General features: G+C 40.8%; 1 protein-coding gene across 11 annotated transcripts in view; it reads left to right on the top strand.

Moving 5' to 3' along the window:
• rapgef2b (Rap guanine nucleotide exchange factor 2b) overlaps positions 1–20,402 on the top strand; it is a 106,513-nt gene that overhangs the window by 35,755 nt on the left and 50,356 nt on the right. For 10 of the 11 annotated variants that reach the window (XM_071457595.1, XM_071457597.1, XM_071457594.1 and 7 more), the window contains exons 4-6: positions 3,693–3,776; positions 15,377–15,452; positions 18,718–18,885. In XM_071457595.1, the coding sequence (XP_071313696.1) occupies positions 3,693–3,776; positions 15,377–15,452; positions 18,718–18,885 (328 nt within the window). Of the gene's footprint in view, positions 1–3,692; positions 3,777–9,834; positions 10,161–15,376; positions 15,453–18,717; positions 18,886–20,402 lie in introns of those variants that run through there. The other variant, XM_071457605.1, reaches the window with a different exon arrangement.

Here is a 20,402-nt window from a genome sequence, read left to right as displayed (position 1 = left end):
TCAAAAGGGGCATTTCATTCTTGAATAAAACTCTTCATTTTGTAAGACGCAAACCTCCTCTTGCGAAAATCTTGATGCAATAATCACTCTTCCCCAGCCGTTTTCCTCCCTCCACTACCTTCGTGCCACTCGCATAATCTGATTCCCAACTGTTAAAGGCTTCCCGATGGGGGCTTCGGTAGATGATGTTCAGTGTTTGATGATCGCTCCTAGTATGTTTGACCCAGTTCAGTCAAGCTGTCGTGGCACATAAGAGTCTCCTATCTCCTACTCTTTTTTGGTGTTGTATCTTCTCGTCTTCTTACTCCACCTCCTCCTCCTCAGTTATGTGAGGTTCTCCCCTCGCTCCGTGCATCTGCGTGCCAGCAATTAATAATTGAGCGTTTCATTCGTGTCGTCTCTGAATGCAAAGAAGAGCCTTAAAAGGATGAAACGAGTCTGGAGGGAGGTGGATGGACATCAGCAGAGGGAAGAGGAAGAGGGATGCTGTTGAGGGGAGCGAGGGAGATTTTGTAGTGTGTCAGTAGGGTGTGCTGTCTACAGCCTCATTAGTTCTGCAAGGAAAGTGTGGAGAGGAGGAGGAAGGAGGCGAGACTTTGTTCTCAGTGATTAAAAAAAAAGAAACTCAGTCAGCACAGTGATGCTGGAGGTGAATATATGAGTCTGCGTGGGGGCGGGTGTATAATAAGTGCACCCGTCCTTTACCTTTATGTAAGCACAAACTTGTCCCACCCTGCTGATGTCTGGCTGGTCATTGATTTTCTTTTTCTTTCTCCCTCTGGTTTCAATTAAAAAGGCTCACTCAGAGCAGGTGAACATGTTCAGCGATAATCACACAAGCTGCTGCCTTATTAACACCAGAGCTCCTTCAGATATAATACCTGATCCCAGCTTGATGAGCAGGCGTTTGTCGTCTGTGATGTGGTGATGTTTCCAAGCACTGAGCGGTAAACAGACTGGTGGAGGCGTCCGGCAGGGAAACGTTCATTTGAATTCCAGTTAAGCTGATGCTGTGCAGTAAAAGCAAAGATAATGAAAGGTTCTGCACTTTCAGAAGCATGGCACTGATAATATTTAGAAAACGTATCATTTGTTTCAGACATTTCAAAATGTTATGATTGTTATTTTACAAAGTACTCTTCGATTCTTTGGGATATACACTTGACTTTCCTGCAGAGAGTTAAATAAGAAGACTGATACCACTTTCATGTCTGTACAGTAAATATGAAGCCACAGACAGCAGCTGGTTAGCTTAGCTTAGCACAAAGACCATGATCTGTACAGATGAAGCAAACAAGATATAAGGTGTTAATTATTGAAGAGCTGGAAGGCAATTTTTTTACCTGTGGGCAGGGCCAGGCTAGCTGGTGTCCTACTTCTTTCAGTTGCTCTGCTTAGCTAAGCTAACTAGCTGCTGGCTGCAGCTTTATATTCACTGTACAGACATGAGAGTGGTATCAATCTTCTCATTTAAGTCTCACTCGAAAAGCAAATAAGCTTAATTCTCAAAATGTAATTTAAAAGTAATGAGAATAATTGTATTATCTGCACTTAAAAAGATTGCAGTCAGGCCATAACATGCAATAAATAAAGATTCCTTGATTAGTCATGCATAGTTCTATTCACAGCTTTACTTTTAAAAAATATACATCAAATAAGTCAAACATATAAACACTTTGAAATCAGTCCAGATGCTGAAATAAGCAATAATGGCAACGAACTGAGACATCACACATCACAATGAGGCAGCGCAGATTATCTTGGACAATGGTCATAATTGTTTCAGTCATAACGCAGCTTTAGTTGTTGGCACTCACCAGAGCAAAATGAAAGCAGAGTTTATTTACTGACATGCCTATTTTTGGCCACCATCGCCGAAACTTCACCGTTCATTTCAAGTTCCCAGAACTGGATAAAGATGGTATCAGTGTTACGTGTCATGAGAATACTTCCTTGTCTGGATTTCTACTTCCTTTTTATTGTCAAGGAGCTGCTAGGTGACATGTTTTATCGACAAGGGCCGTCAAACAAGATTTTTTTAAAAATCACAATTAACCACAATTTCTTAAAATATTATTTGTTAACTGTTAATCTTCCCTAGAACACACACACACACTGCTACTGTGTTCAGCTCCGGTAAAATCTATTTAGAAGTACCATGAAGGAATCTTATATTTACGTAAAACTCAAACGTGAAAGTGTGCCACAAACAGCAGCAGTTTTCCCAGTGATATTTGAACTGACCTCACAGTGAGTGCATATGTTGTGTTTGTCCTTTGATCCTGATGGGTTACGTATAAATGAAAGCAAGCATTAACTTTTTGATCCATCTCTATAGCATCTGTTTACATTTGCGGTAGGTTAACATACACAGCCTCTTTGATAATCCTGCATGTACTGGGCGAAGAAGATTCAGTGTATCTCAGCTGCGTGAGATTATCTCTCTGCAATCCCTCTGCTATCCATGAAGGCCTAAAGATAAGCTAGATGAGCAAGGAAACCCAATCCATGCATTTAAACAACTGTGTTATCCTCTACAAATGGCCAGCATGCTGTATTAACACTGACAGTCCCGTTTTAATTTATATAGAATGAGTTGTTGATCTAAAGACAAATGCTATGATTTTCCTTAGGTTCAAATTAAATTGGCTAAAATCTGTTAAGTGTGGCGCTAGTGTTAATGTGTGTGTACTTGTGTGTATTTTTTTTTACCAGTCATATTGTACAGACTTGACAGCCAGCTGCATCACTCAGGGGTCAGTCTGAGTTTACTTTGTCTGCGATGCCCAGATTTCTTGTCTGTGTGTTTCAACAGGGCCATGGGTGTGGGAGGATGAGAGATGATTCAGATCAGTTCATTCATAGTTCTCTCTCTCTCTCTCTCTCTCTCTCTCTCTCTCTCTCTCTCTCTCTCTCTCTCTCTCTCTCTCTCTCTCTCTCTCTCTCTCTCTCTCTCTCTCTCTCTCTCTCTCTCTCTCTCTCTCTCTCTCTCTCTCTCAAACACTCTTTTTCACTCATGTTTTCCTTCCTGTCACTTTTCTTTTTTTGGCTCAGGGAACTATCTTACATTGCTGATGCATTTAATCACAACATCATCACAGAAACATGTAGATGAAGCAAATGGCAAAGCAGAAATATTAACATTAAACAGTGCAGGCTCACACAAACCACAAACATTTTTTTATTATTGATTAATCTGTTGAGGATTTACCAGAGTAATAGATTAATCACTTGTTCCATAAAAGGTCACAAGATAATGAAGATTGTTCACCACTGTTTCTCAGAGGCCAAGTTGATGTCATATTCAGTTTACTATCACAGAGAGCTGAGAATGTCAGAAAATATTCACATTTGAAAAGCTTTAACCACTTGAGATTTTTTGCATTCTTGCTCAAAAAAATCAATCACCAAAACACATGATTAATTTTCTGGCAATAAACCGAATTCATTATTTCAGCTCAGAACATAAAAAATTTTAGTTTGCTCGTTCTTCTTACAGCTTTACCTCGGTGTGCAGGGCCTATACATATACTGTATAGTAAATTCTATTAATTATCTTGCCAGTTAAGTTTGTCCAGCTCCTTACTCTGTTCCCCATTCAGAATATTGTATTATGGTCTGCTCAGGATTTCACACACATTGTTTTCTATGCTAATTTGTGTTTAAACGTCTCTTTTGTTCTTCTCTTTCAGCCCTGATGACATTGGAAGCTGCTGGTACATCCTGTTGTCCGGCTCCGTCTTCATCAAGGAGTCCATGTTCCTGCCCAGAAGCAGGTAGGGTTCACCACCATCATCATAATCATCATCATCATCATTTCGGGTCTGGGTGCTGTTTGATGGTTTGCTCTTGGCACTAACATATGAGCAACTTTCCATTTCAAAGACTGTCTAGAACAGTCCCAAAGGGAGATAAAAGCGAATCCTGGACTCAAAGAAAGAGCCAACTTTGTTTTATCTCAAAAAAAGTTGGTTTCCCTTTTTATCCAGACGAGTAAACAGGAGTGACTCGTTATACCAAAATTGGCTTTTTAAACATTGTGTGCAGAGAAGCTTCTAAAGGTCACAAGGAATACACAAGCTTGTTGTTGTTCTTGAAAAGAAAAGTTTTAACCTGATCGACTTTTCTATCACAAAGATCAATTTCATTAATGATGTCACTGAAGAAAATCAATTCTTTTCCATCCACTGGACAAAATTTGAATGTTTTGAGTTGAATATTCTGCAGTTCTAGAGAAACAAAGCTTTCATGGTCATTCAGGGTTTCTGTTGCATAAATCCTCTCTATTCTGTCCTGTGGAAAACTAGTGTTACAAAAAGATACTTAAAATCCTCACAAAATAAATAACCACAATACATTTTCTCTGAATAAACTGTCGCAAAAGACAAATACTCTGGCACAGTCCCACATCACTGCAGCTGTAGACAAACAAACTACAGACTTCCTTACATAAATGCTTTCTTTGCCAGTGTTATACCATCGCGAGTCACAAAATGCTCCACACCAGCCAGTATAGTCTCAGCAGTATACTAACCCTACTCTGCAGGCCTGCTCCACACAGATCTCAGCATACTTCTCTCCTAAGTAGCAGATTTAAGTACAACATCAAAGAAACTTAAGCTCCAAACTGTAAAAAATATAATATAAAGTAACTACAAAGAAACTCAGCTTCACATTTACAGCAAAAACAGTAAAGAGAGCAAAGAATGTTTCCCCCTCCCCAGGAAGAAGTCCATAACAAAAAGAGGAATTAAAACAAGTGGAAACACAACATGCAAAAATTGTGATTGTGAGTGCCTGCAACACTGAAGGAGAAATATGATTTATGTTGTTGTCACCCTCCCCATCACACTGAATATTTCATGGTTTTTATTTCATGGTATTTAAAGAAAAAGACAGGTGGAGAGTAAGTTATCATCAGGCCATGTATACTAGTTATCTGTGACTCAAGACTCCAGCTCATAGCAGTGATCACCTCCTCTGAAGCCAAGTCCCTAATGTTTCAAAAGCTGTGATTTCACAAGTGGATCTGTTACATGAACCATTGCTGTGGGCGTCTTGAAAACAATGATCTTTTCATCCATTAGGCTTGCATAACACACCTACGGCCACTAAGAGCTCGGGGCCGTCGCTTTAGCCTGTGGAGCAGAGTGGTGCCGGCAGTGCAGTGGGGGTCTGCAGCGGTCATTCTCTGGATGCACATGAACGTGGGAGGCATTCAAAACGGAAAGCTTGATCGGAAATGTGCCAAAAGGCTGCTCCTAAATATACCCTTTACAGTTTTGCCAAGGTGAAAGTGTGAGTGGGATGCTGGAGGGGGATTTGCAGGTATTGGCAGATTAAAGTTAATGCTAGGCTGCAGTCGCTGGGGGAGGGGACGGGTGTGAAAATGTTTACTAAGCATATGTCGCAAAGAAGCCTGTGTAGAGATCCACTCTGCTCCATGAGGCTGTGTCGGGTTGATAATTAGCTCAGAGTGCTGTTAACTGCATTGCACAAGACTGTTGTGTTTCTGTCACCTGCATTAAATTATACATGTGATGCACAAACTGCACTTTGAGAAGTTTCAGTCAAAATCACTTAAATCACATGTGCAGGCATTTGTTTTGATGTTATCGTCGAGGATTGTATGAATAGATCAACAAACACAAACTGACATTAATTGCATAGGGACCTTACGTCATACAGTGCTCATGAAGACGTGCATGGAGCAGGCAGTCTTCACAAAAACATACCTAGATTCTGACGCCGGCCCCACCAGGAACACATCTGTCATTCGTTGTCGTGCTTAGTTTTTTTTTACCTACTCTTACTTTTTTTTGACAACAGCTTCTTGAGGTAGTGTGAAGAAGAACTGTCTGTATTTCAGAAGCAAAGGTGAAAGTAGTGTGTTGTTGTCATAGTTATAGTTATCGTTATAGTGGTTGGGTTGGGGATTGGGTTGAGATTTCACTACCAGAAACTGTGGTTCCTGTCCGATCTCCATCCAACAGTAGATCTTGGGTTTTCATGACCACAATCTTTCATTTTCTAAAAAACACTAGTTTTAGCTTCCTAAATTTCATTCAAACTTACCCATGAAGGTGGGAGATAAGAAAACTTGGTGCAGCACACAGCTAGCAACCGTTATGCCTCATTAGAAGGTGTTGAATTGTGGAGCAGAAGCAGATTATATGATATGATACAACTTAAATACTACACATCACATTGACACATTTACCAGTATAACAACAAACAGAAGGATAAGTATTTTGTTTTTACTCATCAGTACATTTTATTTCCTTTCCTGTGCTGACTTAAAGGTCATTAATTACAATGTGAGCAGTTACAGATTCTGGATGCTGGTTGACTGGTTAAACTTCTGACTTGTTGCAGCTGTGATTAGTTTAAATATGCAGTATGGGATTATGGAATTGAAAGAATTTATTTGTTGAAAACTGTGCTATGAGCAAATTTACATTCAGAATGTCATTCATTTTATTATCTAGTTTTCTTTGTTCAGTCTCTATTATAATTTTACCCCTCGGTGTAGAGGCAGTATGAAAAACATGACTTTTTGAGGGGAATGAAGCGAGGCCAATTTCCCCAGCGACATTTTTGAAATGACACATTGAAAGTGACATAACAATTCAAGGTTTCAAGGACTTCCACGGGTCGTGAAACTGAAACCGTTTTTCAGTGACTGTGCAAATTTTCAATTCAAGAATGAAAAAGAGAAGAATAGGACTCTCGACAGTTGGGGTATGACTGTATTCCCACTAACAGTACCAGAGAAATTCTTTAAAACCACGTGGTACAATACCGGCAATTTAACTGGAAGCCATCAGACTGCACAGGAGCATATGTCACGCTTCCTGCGTATCAGGTGTTTTCACACAAGTGACATGTTTGAATACTGAATGGTTGTCTGTTTGTTGAGGATTTTCCTCATTAGCAGACTCTTAAAGAAAAAACTTTCAGTTTACAGTGTATTTTCAACAGTCTGGCGTACTTGGAATTTTTTCTGTCATTACAGTCTTTCTAATGGCCACAGTGACAAAGAAGAGAAAAAAGCCCACACTGCATCACCTAGTCTATAAAGAGGAGAAATGATGAGGGTAAAATGGCTTGGAGGGGAAATTGGTTGTGACACGAGGAACTGAACTGAGTCCAGCGGGACTTCCTGAAGCTTTTAAAGATGTGGTGGAATTGGATTTCAGGCAGGCCCTGCCTAGAAATGGCTGTTCATATCTACACTGGCAGCAAGGTTGAAAACCTGATACGCCTCCATCATTCTCTTAGTGCTTCTCTCCCTCTCTCTGCTCCCTTCCCCTCACTGGTCGCTGTAGTGAGATGTGATCCAGGGGAAGATGAATGAGTCAGTCATCACATGAAGAAGCTGGAGCGCTGTGCCTTATTTAACCCAGAGGCCAGTGTGAAATCAAATACAGCCCAAATAAATAAATCTTAATAAGATTTATATTTAAAAGATTTAAAACATGCACGGGCACCTGCGACATGATCATGATTTATGTCAGATTAGACGATCATAGAGTGATCAGGGATCAACTTCAATGTTCCACCCAACAGCACCAACAACAAATGTGTAAGTAATTAGGGGCAGTTTTATGAATTAAAGTGAACCTGAAACCATTTATCATAACTTGTTATTGAAGTCTTTTTTTTTTTTTTGTGGCTTATCAGCGTCAATATATCCATGCAGGGGGTGACATCACCCTGAGTATGATTAATTTGGTGTAATGCTCCTGACTTGAGGTCGATTGGTTTCAGATTCACTGAAATAAAGTGCTCTGTGCTGCTATGAGCTAAAGTTGTGGAACACGTCTTCCAATATAACTATAATAAGAATGAGCGTGGTGTAACAGCTTTCATATACAAAATGCAGCTCAAAGTGCTTTACAGACTAAAAAAAGAAAGAGAAAATAATTTAAACAAAAATTAAAATATGAAAATACATTTAAAATGTCATAGAAAGTAAATTATAAAGACTTAAAAAAAAGTAAAATATTGAATTCTTGTAATACAGTGTATTTATATTTAACAGCAACAACGGTGATTATCAAATGCTGACCAGCAGTGCTTTTGTCATTTTTGTTACGTTGGCTGTCTTCCACTACAATGGGAGGAGGTTTTTGCACATTTTTGTAAAAGAAATGAGTTTCCACTGACTTTGTCAGAGGGGTTGGTCAGAAAAGCTGCAAAAGTGGAGTTGCATCTAAGTAAGAAGTGTTGATGGTGCAACTCTCATTTTTCTGCAAATCTGAAAGTTATTTTAGGCAAAACACTTAAAATTTGGCAAAACATTAAAGTAATGGCCTGAAACAACAACGCGGAAGTGTCATGTGATTAACATATCGAAATATTTTTAGATACATTTTTAATAACACCCAACAGTCTGAAACTCTTAATTTCCACTCTGTCGTACACCCTGTGCTTGTTTTACTTCTCCGACCACATGATGCTGGCTGTTGGCCTTTAATATCATTAACAGTTGACTGCTGTCAGGAGTTTACCTCCAGTCCTCCACCCAACTGTTTCCTGATCATCAGCCCTTGTATTGGCCAACCAAAACCACACCTCTTGACTGAATCAGATCATATCAGCAGCAAGAATTAGCAGAGGAATGTCAGCCTCATCACTTTTGTTGGTGTAAACTTCTGAGAAAAAGGTCATTACATTTCTTAACAGCCAGCAGCAGCTCAGACATACTCATCTGTGACTGTAGATGACGAAGTGGTTAGTTTTCTGTAACTGTTCATATACAGACCATACTCATCTCTCTTTGGTATATCTCATATAGGATATGTTCTGTAACAGTAATGGGCTTGAATTGTGGATAAAAAGTTTCTTGCTTTTTATACTTAGAATGAAAGTTAAAGAAAATAACAGTTCAAGAGTGATGAGGTAAATAAATGAGTGGTGTATAGTTTGTTCATTTGTTGATCTTGTGTAAAATACGTAAGGAAGTATGATCCATAATTGAATGTACAAATGTGGTGGGTATTGTCAAATTTATACCATGGCTACTTGCCAGCAAAATGCCAACAAAATGCTATATATATAATCAAATGAAAAATATCAGTTGTTAGATTGGATTACAAGTAAAGAGACAATGACATGCAGTTTACACTTACAACTCATTTTGATTTAGCTTTCCTATTTTAATCATCATAAACATCATAATTCAACCATCATAAATTGAGATCTTGAGCCTCAGAATAATTCTGTCATGTGTGTGTTCTCTATTTGTCTCTCGCTCCTTCTCTTTAAATCTACCTGCCAAACTCAATGAAAGGTGCAATGGTAAATCACTTGGGGAAAATAAGTTATACACACTGAAGAAATTAAAGCAGGGATAAGTATTGACAAAAGTTGCTTGTTGGACTCTATCCCCAGTTGTGTTTGTTTTTCACTAGTAAAGCAGGTTTAAGTCTAATCCTTAATGCGCCTTCCTGCCTAATCATTACATCTTTAGCTGCGTTGTAAGCAGCCACATTCCAACTGCTAATTGATAGGTTGTCGACTCTGGCTGAAGTTTGGGGAAGTGGATACTTTACTTCTCATAACACAGATTCGTGTTTAGTGTCACCATCTCATTATTGGGCACAAATTGAAAAATTTGGTTCTGAAAGAGCTACTGTCAGTTGATAGGTGTTGTCAGAGAGTTCGTGAGTAACCACTACTGAAAGGGGAGGATGAAAACTGTCCACACCTACCCACTCCTCCAGAACCTAAACACACATACACGCACACGTACACACGCCCCGCCCTCTCACTCACTGGTAACTGTAGCAGGAAGTGAGTCGTACGCTGGAATGCTGGATGTAGTCAATGCACCACATTACACAGAGAGAGAAAGAGAGAGAGAAAGAGAGAGAGAGAGAGAGAGCGAGCGAGAGAGAGAGAGGGCAGAGCCATTGGACACAGGCTGATCCACACACACTTTGAGAGCCACACACTCCCATTCTCACACACAAATCTCAGAAAGCAGCGCTGGGGCGTGCACAGGACGATATGCCGCAGTCACACCAAAATCTCGGGACTTGGAACATGCTTGTCAGACTTACTGTGGACTAACAGCAGGGGGATATTTTTGACAGAGGAGCCTGTTATCTTATCAGGTGGCGGTGCCACTCTGGGAACAGTTTGGACAACCAGGGGTAAGTGTCCGGACTGAAGCCGCATGTCACTGCTGTGTGTGACTCACTAAAGCGCTGCCTAGAAAACTCCTGTGTTTTTGGGTGTAATTTAAAAATCTGACTCGCCTCCAAACCGGGGGCTGGTTGCAGTAAAACCTTCAAGTCTGGAATGTGAAACATGACTTTGATGTTATTTTGGATTTGTGAGTGAGCAGAGTGTGCTGCCAGTAAAAGGGGTGTGTGCTCTTTATGTTTTTGGGGGTAAGATTCGACTTTTGGCAACTTTGAAACCAAAACAAAGATGGAGCTCCTGCTGTGGAGAGCGTGTGTTAGAAAAGGATGATAGACGCAAGCAGTGATTGATTGATACGTCTTGGAAAAGTTTTGAGCGGCTAGCCTATTCGCTCTCCCTCTTAACTCTCTACATCAGTGCCCTTTTCTCTTTGCCGTTACAATGTCAGTGAAGTTGTATTTCTGGAAGCAGAAGTCACGAGTCAATCACACATTCTTGGCAGCGGTGTCAGCGTCTATTTCAGAAGTGGCAGGGCAAAGGTTTGGGGTGTGTGAGCGGTGCGGCCACACTGTTCCTCTGAGGAACTCTGTTTATGTTTGCAAGGTGAGAGGTGGTTGGATGGTCAGCTGCAGCTCTGAGGGGATGTCGGTAAACCCTTCAAGCCTGGATGCTGTTTTTATTGACTCAACAGTCGTGGCCAGTCACTCCTGAGGATCCCTCTCTCCTCTGACCCCTCCTTCTGTGCTGGGTCTAAAGTCTTGCATAACCAGGAGGTTTAATCTTCGTCCTTCTTAAAGGTCTGGTGGGTTAAAAAATCAGCCGTGCCCTCTCAACACTTACTCAGTTAAATAGCTTAACAGAGTGAGGAGACCCCCCACCGCCACCCCCTCCATTCACCTTCCTCCTCCAGCTCAGACCAGGGGTGCAGATTAGGGATCGTGCTGGTTCAGTCAGACGGCAGAATGGATCTGAGGCTTTGGCAGTGGGCTGCCGGGCTTGCAGAGTGAAAGGCTGGTGATGCATGTGGAATGACATTCCAGACGCCCAGGCTTGTTGTATAACGGGGGGGGGGGGGGGAACTAGGCCACTGAGGCAGGGGAGATGTCAGTCAGTCCACTGAGAGAGCACTTCAGGGTTTAATTTGAAAGTGAGCTACTGGCCGCCTGTGTGAAACCAGCTCATAGAAAGTGTCTGGTGGCAGAATAAAAGCAAATTCGGGAATATTTTTGAAAGAACAGTCGTATAGGATCTTTAAAAGGATCAGGCAGTCTGTAGTTGTTTAACTGTAGATCTTTCTGCCACCTTGTTGCTAATTTGTCAGTCACATGTAAAACACTTTGAATTGCAATATATGAAAGGAGCTGTATGAATAAAGTTTGACTGGTTATCAGTAGCTAACAAACCAAACTTTAATGGCAGCTCTAAGTCGGTCTTGGAAAAAAAGCATTTCCCCGCCAAAATAAAACGATACCAATGCAGACAGAAAGTTTTCTGAGTCTTTAATTGTGTGGGAGCTCTCATTTTCTTTCATTTACTGCTTTGGAGCATAAAACTTATAGAACAGGCAGAGGTTGTGAAATGTTATGAAACAATCAAGAACATTTGTGACCAGTGGTGTCATCTAAATGTCATCTCTGAGCAACAGGTGCTGCACTAAACCAGGCCCATGAAGGTTAAAATGACCTGTTAAAGGAAGAGTTCCAGCTTTTACTTTTGAAATGAAGGCCTGTGACATGGTTTTGTTATATGGGATAACTTGGGAGCATCATCAGACAACTACAACTGTAGAATCACATTCATTAAATGTGGGTTTAATTACTTTGAACAAGGGATTTTTACTTGCAGGAGACATCCCTGTTCAAGCACTTGCATATTATTATGTACCCTGTTGGATATATTGGCACTTTTTGAAAAATCTCCTGAGTTTCTCAGTCATAAGCATGACTCAGATGTTGATGTATATGCAACTAGTGATAACATTAATACTGATGTAACATTAATGTGGCATTAAGCTGCCAAAATACAAAAAATACTGTCTGATGTATTTTTGATGACTTGTCCAAGGCAAGGTCCCCTGGAAAGGACGGTGAAGTGAAGTGAAGTGAGGATAATGATTTCTGCTGGAATATAAAGTAAAATGACACAGATGAACACAGACTCTGTAGCAGCTTTTTGGTGAGGATAGTAAGACGCTGATAATCTTTGCTCAGTGCTGTGCTCCATCACAAAAGAGTTACATACCTGCTCGAGCGTCTGGCTCTCATCCTCTTATCTGGTTTTCTAAGTTTGTCAGCGAACACACTCTGTAGTTTTTATCAAAGAAAACACAAACCTTAATGCGGCTTTGTGGACCTGAATTCCTCAGTGATTAATTATTCATAGCAAGTAGATCGTGCACTTTGGCGTCATTAGTTGAGCTAATAAAGATTAAATATTTGCATGGGTCAAACTTTGCAGTGTGTGCTGTGTGACAGTGTTGATTGCTGCAGAGATTCCCACACCCTCGTCCAACCGAGCATCTCTTGAGAGAAACGAAAGTTTATTCAAGGCATATTATATTTGTAGTCTAATATACATTTACGGACACAGCAGGTCTGGTACTTTATGTTTGCTCAGGACTAGTCATAGAGCAGTGGAGCCTTTAATCTCCAAACAAGACACTTTTGTGTTAGAAAAAATATCCTCCCACCCCCTCACTCTCCACTTCCATAATCCCCTCTTAAATATCTCACATTCCCAGTGGCATTCGCCTCCTGCAAAATGGAGGAATGGATTACTAATGTCAGGAATGTAATGGAGGAACATGATTGAACATGTCACTCTGCTGTTTGCGTCTGGTGGCCCAACGTGTTTTTGTGATGCCTAATGGGTGGAATCACTGCTCCCTTTTCCACAGGAGAGCGAGCCAAGAGAGGCTCAACAGGATAAGGGATGGTACCAGTTCCAACCGTCTGTAAAACCAGATCAAAAGCATGTGTTCGTTTTTCTGAAGCTGCTGCCCAGCTGACAAATCATCTTTGCTGGAAATAAGTTGGAAAAGAATTTACAGCAATTGTCTTCCTGCAGGAACATGAGTGAAAATACTGAGTAAGCTCTCCATACTGTAGCTCTGTTTGGCCCTGTGGTAGAATTCAGGCTTGTGTATGTCAGGGATGCAAGCAGAGTTAAAACGTACTAAACTGAAGGCAAAGCAAACTGCAGCCATCAGCATTAACCCTCTCACTGCCCTGTCTGTCTCTCAGCTCACTGTGGTCCAGCCACTCACTTATGTTGTCTTTGATTTCAGTTTGTCCCTCTCAGCAGTGGTTGTGAGTCATGTAGAGTAATTTGACAAACTGTTGTTCAAAAGGCATCAGAAAGTTGACAAATTAGTCAAGTAAAATTGCAGCTCTGGTAGAGAAACAACAGAACGGCTGACAAAAGAGGAAAAAACCCAACAAAGGCTTGTCTGTGAATGGAGGCAGAAAGAGAAGAGCAAAGCCAGCTAAATAGACTTTTAGAAAATAAAAGGAACCACAAAAATCTTTATTTGCCCTTTGCCAGAGTGGCAGGTAGAGTATGACCAGCTCTTTGCAGCTGGCTGTTATTTATTTCCAAGCCTGACCAAGCTCTACCCACAACATGTTGCCACAAGCCCAGGGCTCCGCAGCATTTAGGCCATGCTGTGCCTGAGGTCCACACCTGTTGGCATGATTGATGAAAGCTGCAAACTGCACACTCCGCAGGTAGCCACACACTTCATCTGTGAGTTCTTCACTTTGAAGAATAGGCTCAATATCTCAATAGACACAGTTCATGGATTGAGAAAGAATAAAGAATTGTGACATGATACAAAAAACCGTTTACTTGCATTATGAATTCAAATTCTGATTACTTTTTCCTGATGAATTGATTAATCTTTCAATCCATGAAATGCCAAAGTAGTGAAAATGTCCATTACAACTTATTGGAGGTCGTTAAGTCGCTGGTTTTGGCCAAGCAGCAGTTCAAAACCCCAAAACATTTCATTTACTGTCATATTAGCAAAGACAAACAGGAAATCCTCATATTTGAGAGGTTGGAAATATTTTGGATTTGTGTTTGAAAAATGACAGAAATACTGGCAGAGTGGAAAAAAAATAAATAAATAAAACAATATAAACAAGGAAATTAGAAAACATGAAATAAAGGAAGAAAATGCAAAACATTAACAAACCACATAAATAAGAAAGAAAATAATACAATAATGAAAGTCAAATAATAATTACATAAACACATGAAAAATATTGTTATGGCAGATGAAATCTTTGTTCAACCTGCTGTGTAAAACCCAAAGGTGTTCAGTTTCTATAATATAAGACAAGAAACCCGAAAATATTCACATTTGAGAAGCCTGATACATTTTTGCTTAAAAAAATTACACAAACATTTAATTGATTAATCAACCTATGATTAATCTTCTGTAAGTGAAAAATTTACTAATTATTTCAGCCCTATCAACTCTGAATAAATGAGCATGAAAGGCTCAAATTAAAATTTTAAGGAGAGGCAACTCACTCACTGGTCTAAAATCCCAGCTCGTGCATCTAAATAATGAAAAGCAGGAATGCACAACACGAGCAGCCTGTCTTTTTGGAGTCAATTGAGTTTATCTTACAAAACAATCGGCAAATCAACAAGATGTGGGTCACATTCTCATTCGAAAGATGTTACAAATAAAAAAAAACAAGGAAGTCCTTATGTCTCCACATTGAGGTCAAGCGCTGGACAAAGGCAGCATTCTTTACCAAGCCCACAAGTTGGATCTCCTCATGCTCAGAGTTTCCAGGGCTGCTGCCCTTCTGAGAGACATTTTGGTCTCTGCTGCTTTTAATATTCCCCGGTTCACATCTCATAAGGAGTGGGGCATACTGCACAAGCTGTGACGTCATTAGAGTGGACTTTTCCAGGGGCGGGTGTTTCCCTTCAGGTGGGAGGGGTCCCAGCTGAAAGGGGGAACTGTCCATTCAATGCTGCTCTGTTTCACATTTTATACAAGTATTCCATACTGCATATTCAAAATGTTGGGCACAGTGGCTCTTATAGGCTCACACAGACGTCCTGGCTGTGTGAGGCTTCAAATATGCCAAGGTGCTTTCATTTACTGTATCAACACCTTCTCCACTCTCTTTAGGTGAATGTTGACTTCTTGATTCTTGGGTTTTTTATTTTATTTTTATATTTTTTTTCATTTTTTCTTCTCTAGTTTTGGGAAGCGATCAGCAGGCAGCCTGCGGCGCGGATGTGAGTGCATCGTCCTGGAACCCTCAGAGATGATTGTGGTGAGTCCCGTTTTTCAGACTTTAGTGCGCAAGTGTCAAAGGCACTACCACACACACACACACACACACAATCTGTGAAACAGTCCACAGAACATACACAAAACAGAATATATAACAGGTATATTTTATTTTGACAAAGCTTTTCCTCGTATACTACCACAGAGAAATGGTGGAAAGATGCAAAAACACAGAGGATGCTCACATTTTGGCCAAATCACACCAGTCTTGTATTTTTGTAAGCCTGCCCTTATGGAAATCACATGACTCTGCACTTACTACTATGGTGTCAAACTCTCTCTAGTTCTTTTCTATCATAACAAGTACTTGCATTCTTGTCAGTTTATTGCATTCATCTGTCATTTCAGATCTTTATAAATCCCTGATTTAGGTTTGAATGAAATACAGAGGTAATTAGTGTCCAAAAATCTGAGGCTAAAACTCTGTACCATACAGGACCATTATAATTATAGATTTTGTAAATCCATTGCGTCGTGAGAGTAAACTGTACCCATGTGGATCATCAAATGAACAATACCTACAACAGAATACAGTTAGAGTTTGAAATAATGTCCTTGAGAGTTGGCCCTGTGATGTTGTAAACTAATCTGTGTAAGCACCTCCTATTGATATTTTATCACAGCATTTAAGCGCAGCAGTATTTAACTGTGTCTTTGCTGGAGTCCTTCCAACTTATGGGGTTGCACGAGTCCAAGGCCGGCAGAAACTCTGACCCAGTTTATGGAAAATCAAATTCTGGCTCACAGAAGAAGTTGTTGAGAACAAATCACTCCTGTCTCAGTGGGGCACAGAAGCGAGAGGTAGCAGCACAATACAGTCATTTGTTGAACAGAAGCCCTCTGAGGCCCGAAGATCACAACAGATGCAGTTCGGCTGATGATTTTGCAACAATCAGCTGTGGCCTAATCCCGAAACAAAATCCACCTTGTGCAAATCCAAACAGCTGTTAATCACAATGCTGTGAGAGTGTACTTGCTGCAGTTTAGATCTGCCCATTTAATGAAACACTACACCGATAAGAGAACCTCCAAAATTGCTATCAAAACTATGACAGGAGAGGTGGTCTGAAGAGTTGAATCTAAACTGAAATTAATGATTATTTTCATCATCTCGAAATCTGCAGATTATTCTCTCCACCAACCAATTTATTGCTTAGGCTTTGAAGTTCCTAGAAATGCTGAAAACAATCCACATTTTCCTTAAACCTGTTTTTTTTTCCAAGCAAACGTCCAGAACCTAAAATTACCCAGTTTACTATCACTACTAAACAATGAATCCCACAATTATCACACTTGCAAGAACTGGCATGAGTACTCATCAGATGCACTTCTGATGAACAGGACAATGTTTTCAATCGAAACCTTAGACCAGAGTTTTGGATCTAACTTTACCACACTTCTTTAAGATAAGATAAGATAAGATAAGATTGAGACAAAATCTCATTTGTTTGTCTTTATAGTCTATTTTCATGGTTGAATGTATGGTATACCTGTCCTTATAACTTAAATCACATTTAAACTGATTTGTCTTGAAAGAAGAAATGGGACCATAGGTATGAAAACACAGATGTACACACATGTAAAACATAATTGGCATATTTATCATTGTGTTGTTGACCAGTTGCAGGCAACAGTGTGTTGAGAGCTGTGAACAAAGCTGTGCAAATATTTTGACTCCCTTTTACTCTAGCCATCCAAACTGCACACACACTGTGGACAGTGAAGCCACTATGACTGCAAACTGACCACCTGACCTGTGCTAAGATGCAGGTTGTGATGTGGTTTCTATCTTACTGGATACTGTCACTTTAAAGTCACACAAATGCACCTACACACTCTCCACCATTTATGCCACCCACAAATTCATCCTTTGCCATTTTTTTAAAGGAAGATATCAAATATAACCCATGTCTTGACATGTTGGAATAATGATGGGTTGGTACTGATGCAGTCACACCACATGTCAGTAATCTCCCTTTCACATGCTATAATTGCTGTGTCTCCTTGAACGTACATTGTAGGTTGGGGGAGGAGGGGGTCCTGTTAACTGAGCTTCTACGGTATCAGACACACAAACCCCCAGTAATAACACCCTCTGCTCTGTCCGCTGCAGACACTTTGTGGCCTTACCCCTTTTGCTATTATAGGTGCCAACCCGCCCTATAATTACCAAGAGGGGTTTTGTGTTGCTGCAGTGTAGAAACATATGGATAAACCTCCTGCTGCAAGTTTGACGTACGCACAGAGAGATGCACACATGCAAACATTAGCAAAGAGACTAGTGTGTCGAAAGGACGGAAGATAAACCGCTCACGTGTCCATACTGTACGCACACATGTACACATTGCTCAGAGATTTGCAATTAGACACACAATCACACTTTTGCTCTCACTCACACACAACTCCCCTGCCGTTGTCATGGCAGCAGTTGGTACGACGGAGAGAGATTTTAGTGGTGTATTCCCAAAGGCTGAGCACTGTGAAATGTGAGGCCGCAGTGAAAGTATCAGAGGAGAGAGGAGAGGAGAGGAGAGGAGGAATGGACCTAAAATTAAGAAAAAGAAAAAACTTAAATATGTCATTCCATCTTGACCCAAAGCCGCCAAGCAACAGAGTGGTCACATTGAGGTAGCATTTAGAAAACTATAGACTATAACTTCACTGCCTTATGTACTTAAGTGGATTCATGTGCCAATTTCCACTTGGAATTTTTTTTTCTCCTCCTCCTCCCAGTTCATTAAAAATGGAAACATGGATTTTATCTTGTTTTAACATGTAATTTCATTGTGGTTAACATGTTTAACAGAGACGGAGTTGAGTGTGTCTCTGTTTCATCTTTTACTCCGCCGGGCTTCATCCCTGTTTATCTCCATCTCCCAGTCTATTCCCCATCAGTCCTCTCCCTCGTTTCTCCCTCCTCTCATGCAGAATCCACACTCAAGCCTGTGTTTCTTTCTCTCCCTGTCTCTCTTTTTGTGTTGTGAGCACTGTTTGACGTAGGTGTGCATCGTGCATCCCACACACACTTCTATTTTTACGCAATGAGAGGGGCGGAGGGTGAGGAGGAGGAGGAGGAGGAGGAGGAGGTGGTAGTGGTGGTGGAATCAGAGATGGCATATAGGAGGGTGGGGTTTTGGGGATGAGAGTGTGTTTGTTTTTTCAGGGGTGGGCGATGGGGGTGGGCGTGAATGGAGACGAAAGGCGGTCACACCCCCCTCCCTCTCTGTCTCCCTCCCTATCGTTTTCAGGTGGACTATATGGATGAAAATGAGGAGTACTTTCAGCGGCAAGCCTCGCACAGACAGTCCCGTCGGCGCTTTCGGAAGATTAACCAGAAAGGGGAGAGGCAGACAATCATCGACACCGTGGATCCCTACCCCACTGGAAAGCCGCCCATAGCCCGGGGATACCACACGGTGAGTGGCAACCTGCACTTCAGTTTTGTGTTTATTCTCGCTGCGGTGGATCGCTGTGCACTCCAGAGGCACCTCAGAGTTTCTCTGTTGCTGTGTTTGTGCTCTGTTTGTGGGTCATGCTCCTCCTTTGGAATCTGTTGTGTTGTCCTGCTTCAGAGCGTAGCTCAAAATTTGTCTTGTCTGTTTCATCAACTTCATGTTTTCTCTTTCTGTGGTAGCCTCAGCTCGCCCTGGGTTGTAGTTGTTGTGTTGTGATGTTTACTGTCCTGGAGAGGGTCACGCTTGTCCCCACAGGAGCCTGTTTTCCTAATTTCTACACTGAGCTATCCTTCCCAAATGCTCAGTTTGTCTGTGCTGCTTATGGTTGTTAGAAAAGTCCTGCAATGTGAGATGTTGTTTATATTTTTTGCACTTTCTTTGTCCAGCAGATGCACTTAAACTCCCTCTACACAAATGCATCCTTTAGCAGTTTTCTACAACACACTTCTGATAGCAGTCAATACAACCATCATTTTCTTTGCTTTACAACAGAGAATCCATCGTTTTCTAAAAATGCATGTTGCTGTGTGATGATCACCCAACCAGTGGAAATGGAATTAGATTAAGTTAAGTCTTTAAAGTGGTGGTTCCCAACCTGTGGGTCGAGACCCCGCTGAGGCGTTTGAGATGAGTATGAGAGGTGGCAAGATGATTTTTGGTGTAGAAAACAGTTTGTGGATTTGTTTCTTATATTTGCCTTTACCTTGTGGTAAAAGTGTAAATCTTTACATCATCTGGCTTCTAAATGTGATTATACTGTTCACAAATATGATGCAGACCTGTAGCAAGTAGTCACAGTTAGTTTGTATGAAAGGGTCACTAGCACTGTTTTAAAGAACTGCATCTGATGCATCTCAGCACCAATAATATTGGTTGGTCTTAATGCAGACCACTGTGAACAGTTGCACAGAATACATTGAGCAGGTTGACTGTTTGTTAATGAAATGTGAAGACAGTTTGTCATTTTACAAGGCATCTAATCACAGTCCAGGTTCAGCTGTTTCAGAGTTTGACTTGGAAAAGTGACACAATGTTGCGTGATTCTTGTGCTGTTCATATGTCATTTACTGAAAGGAAATCTGTGAAACAAGCTGATCACTGAACAAATCAACATCACTTTGGCTTTTGTTTATGAAGAAGCATGATCTTTAACTGTTGCAAGACTGGCATTTTTGCAATACATTAGATAGTGAAGAGGATGGGCCATAAAGATGAGAATATATTGTGGCTGGTCTGTTAGTTAAAGTTGTCCAGAGAAAAATGTAAGAGGAGTTTTTGGGAAAAGGAGAGTCAGTATGAGTCAGATGGCACCTCCTTTCATGGCTCTTACAACTGTTCTATTCTTATATATTCTTATATATTCTTATATGAGCAAAGTCCGATCCAATCACAGGGCCATATAGAGAACTGACTTTACCCATGTGAAGGGATTTGACTCCAGCAGAGGGAGAGATAGTTGCCCATTTCGTTGCACCAGG

Source organism: Trachinotus anak, unplaced genomic scaffold (genome assembly GCF_046630095.1).
Source record: "Trachinotus anak isolate AG129_WGS33_773 ecotype Australia unplaced genomic scaffold, CSIRO_AGI_Tana_v1 ptg000021l, whole genome shotgun sequence".
Classification (NCBI taxonomy): domain Eukaryota; kingdom Metazoa; phylum Chordata; class Actinopteri; order Carangiformes; family Carangidae; genus Trachinotus; species Trachinotus anak.
The sequence above is the reverse complement of the archived record's forward strand: the minus strand, read 5'-3'. Positions and strand labels throughout refer to the sequence as shown.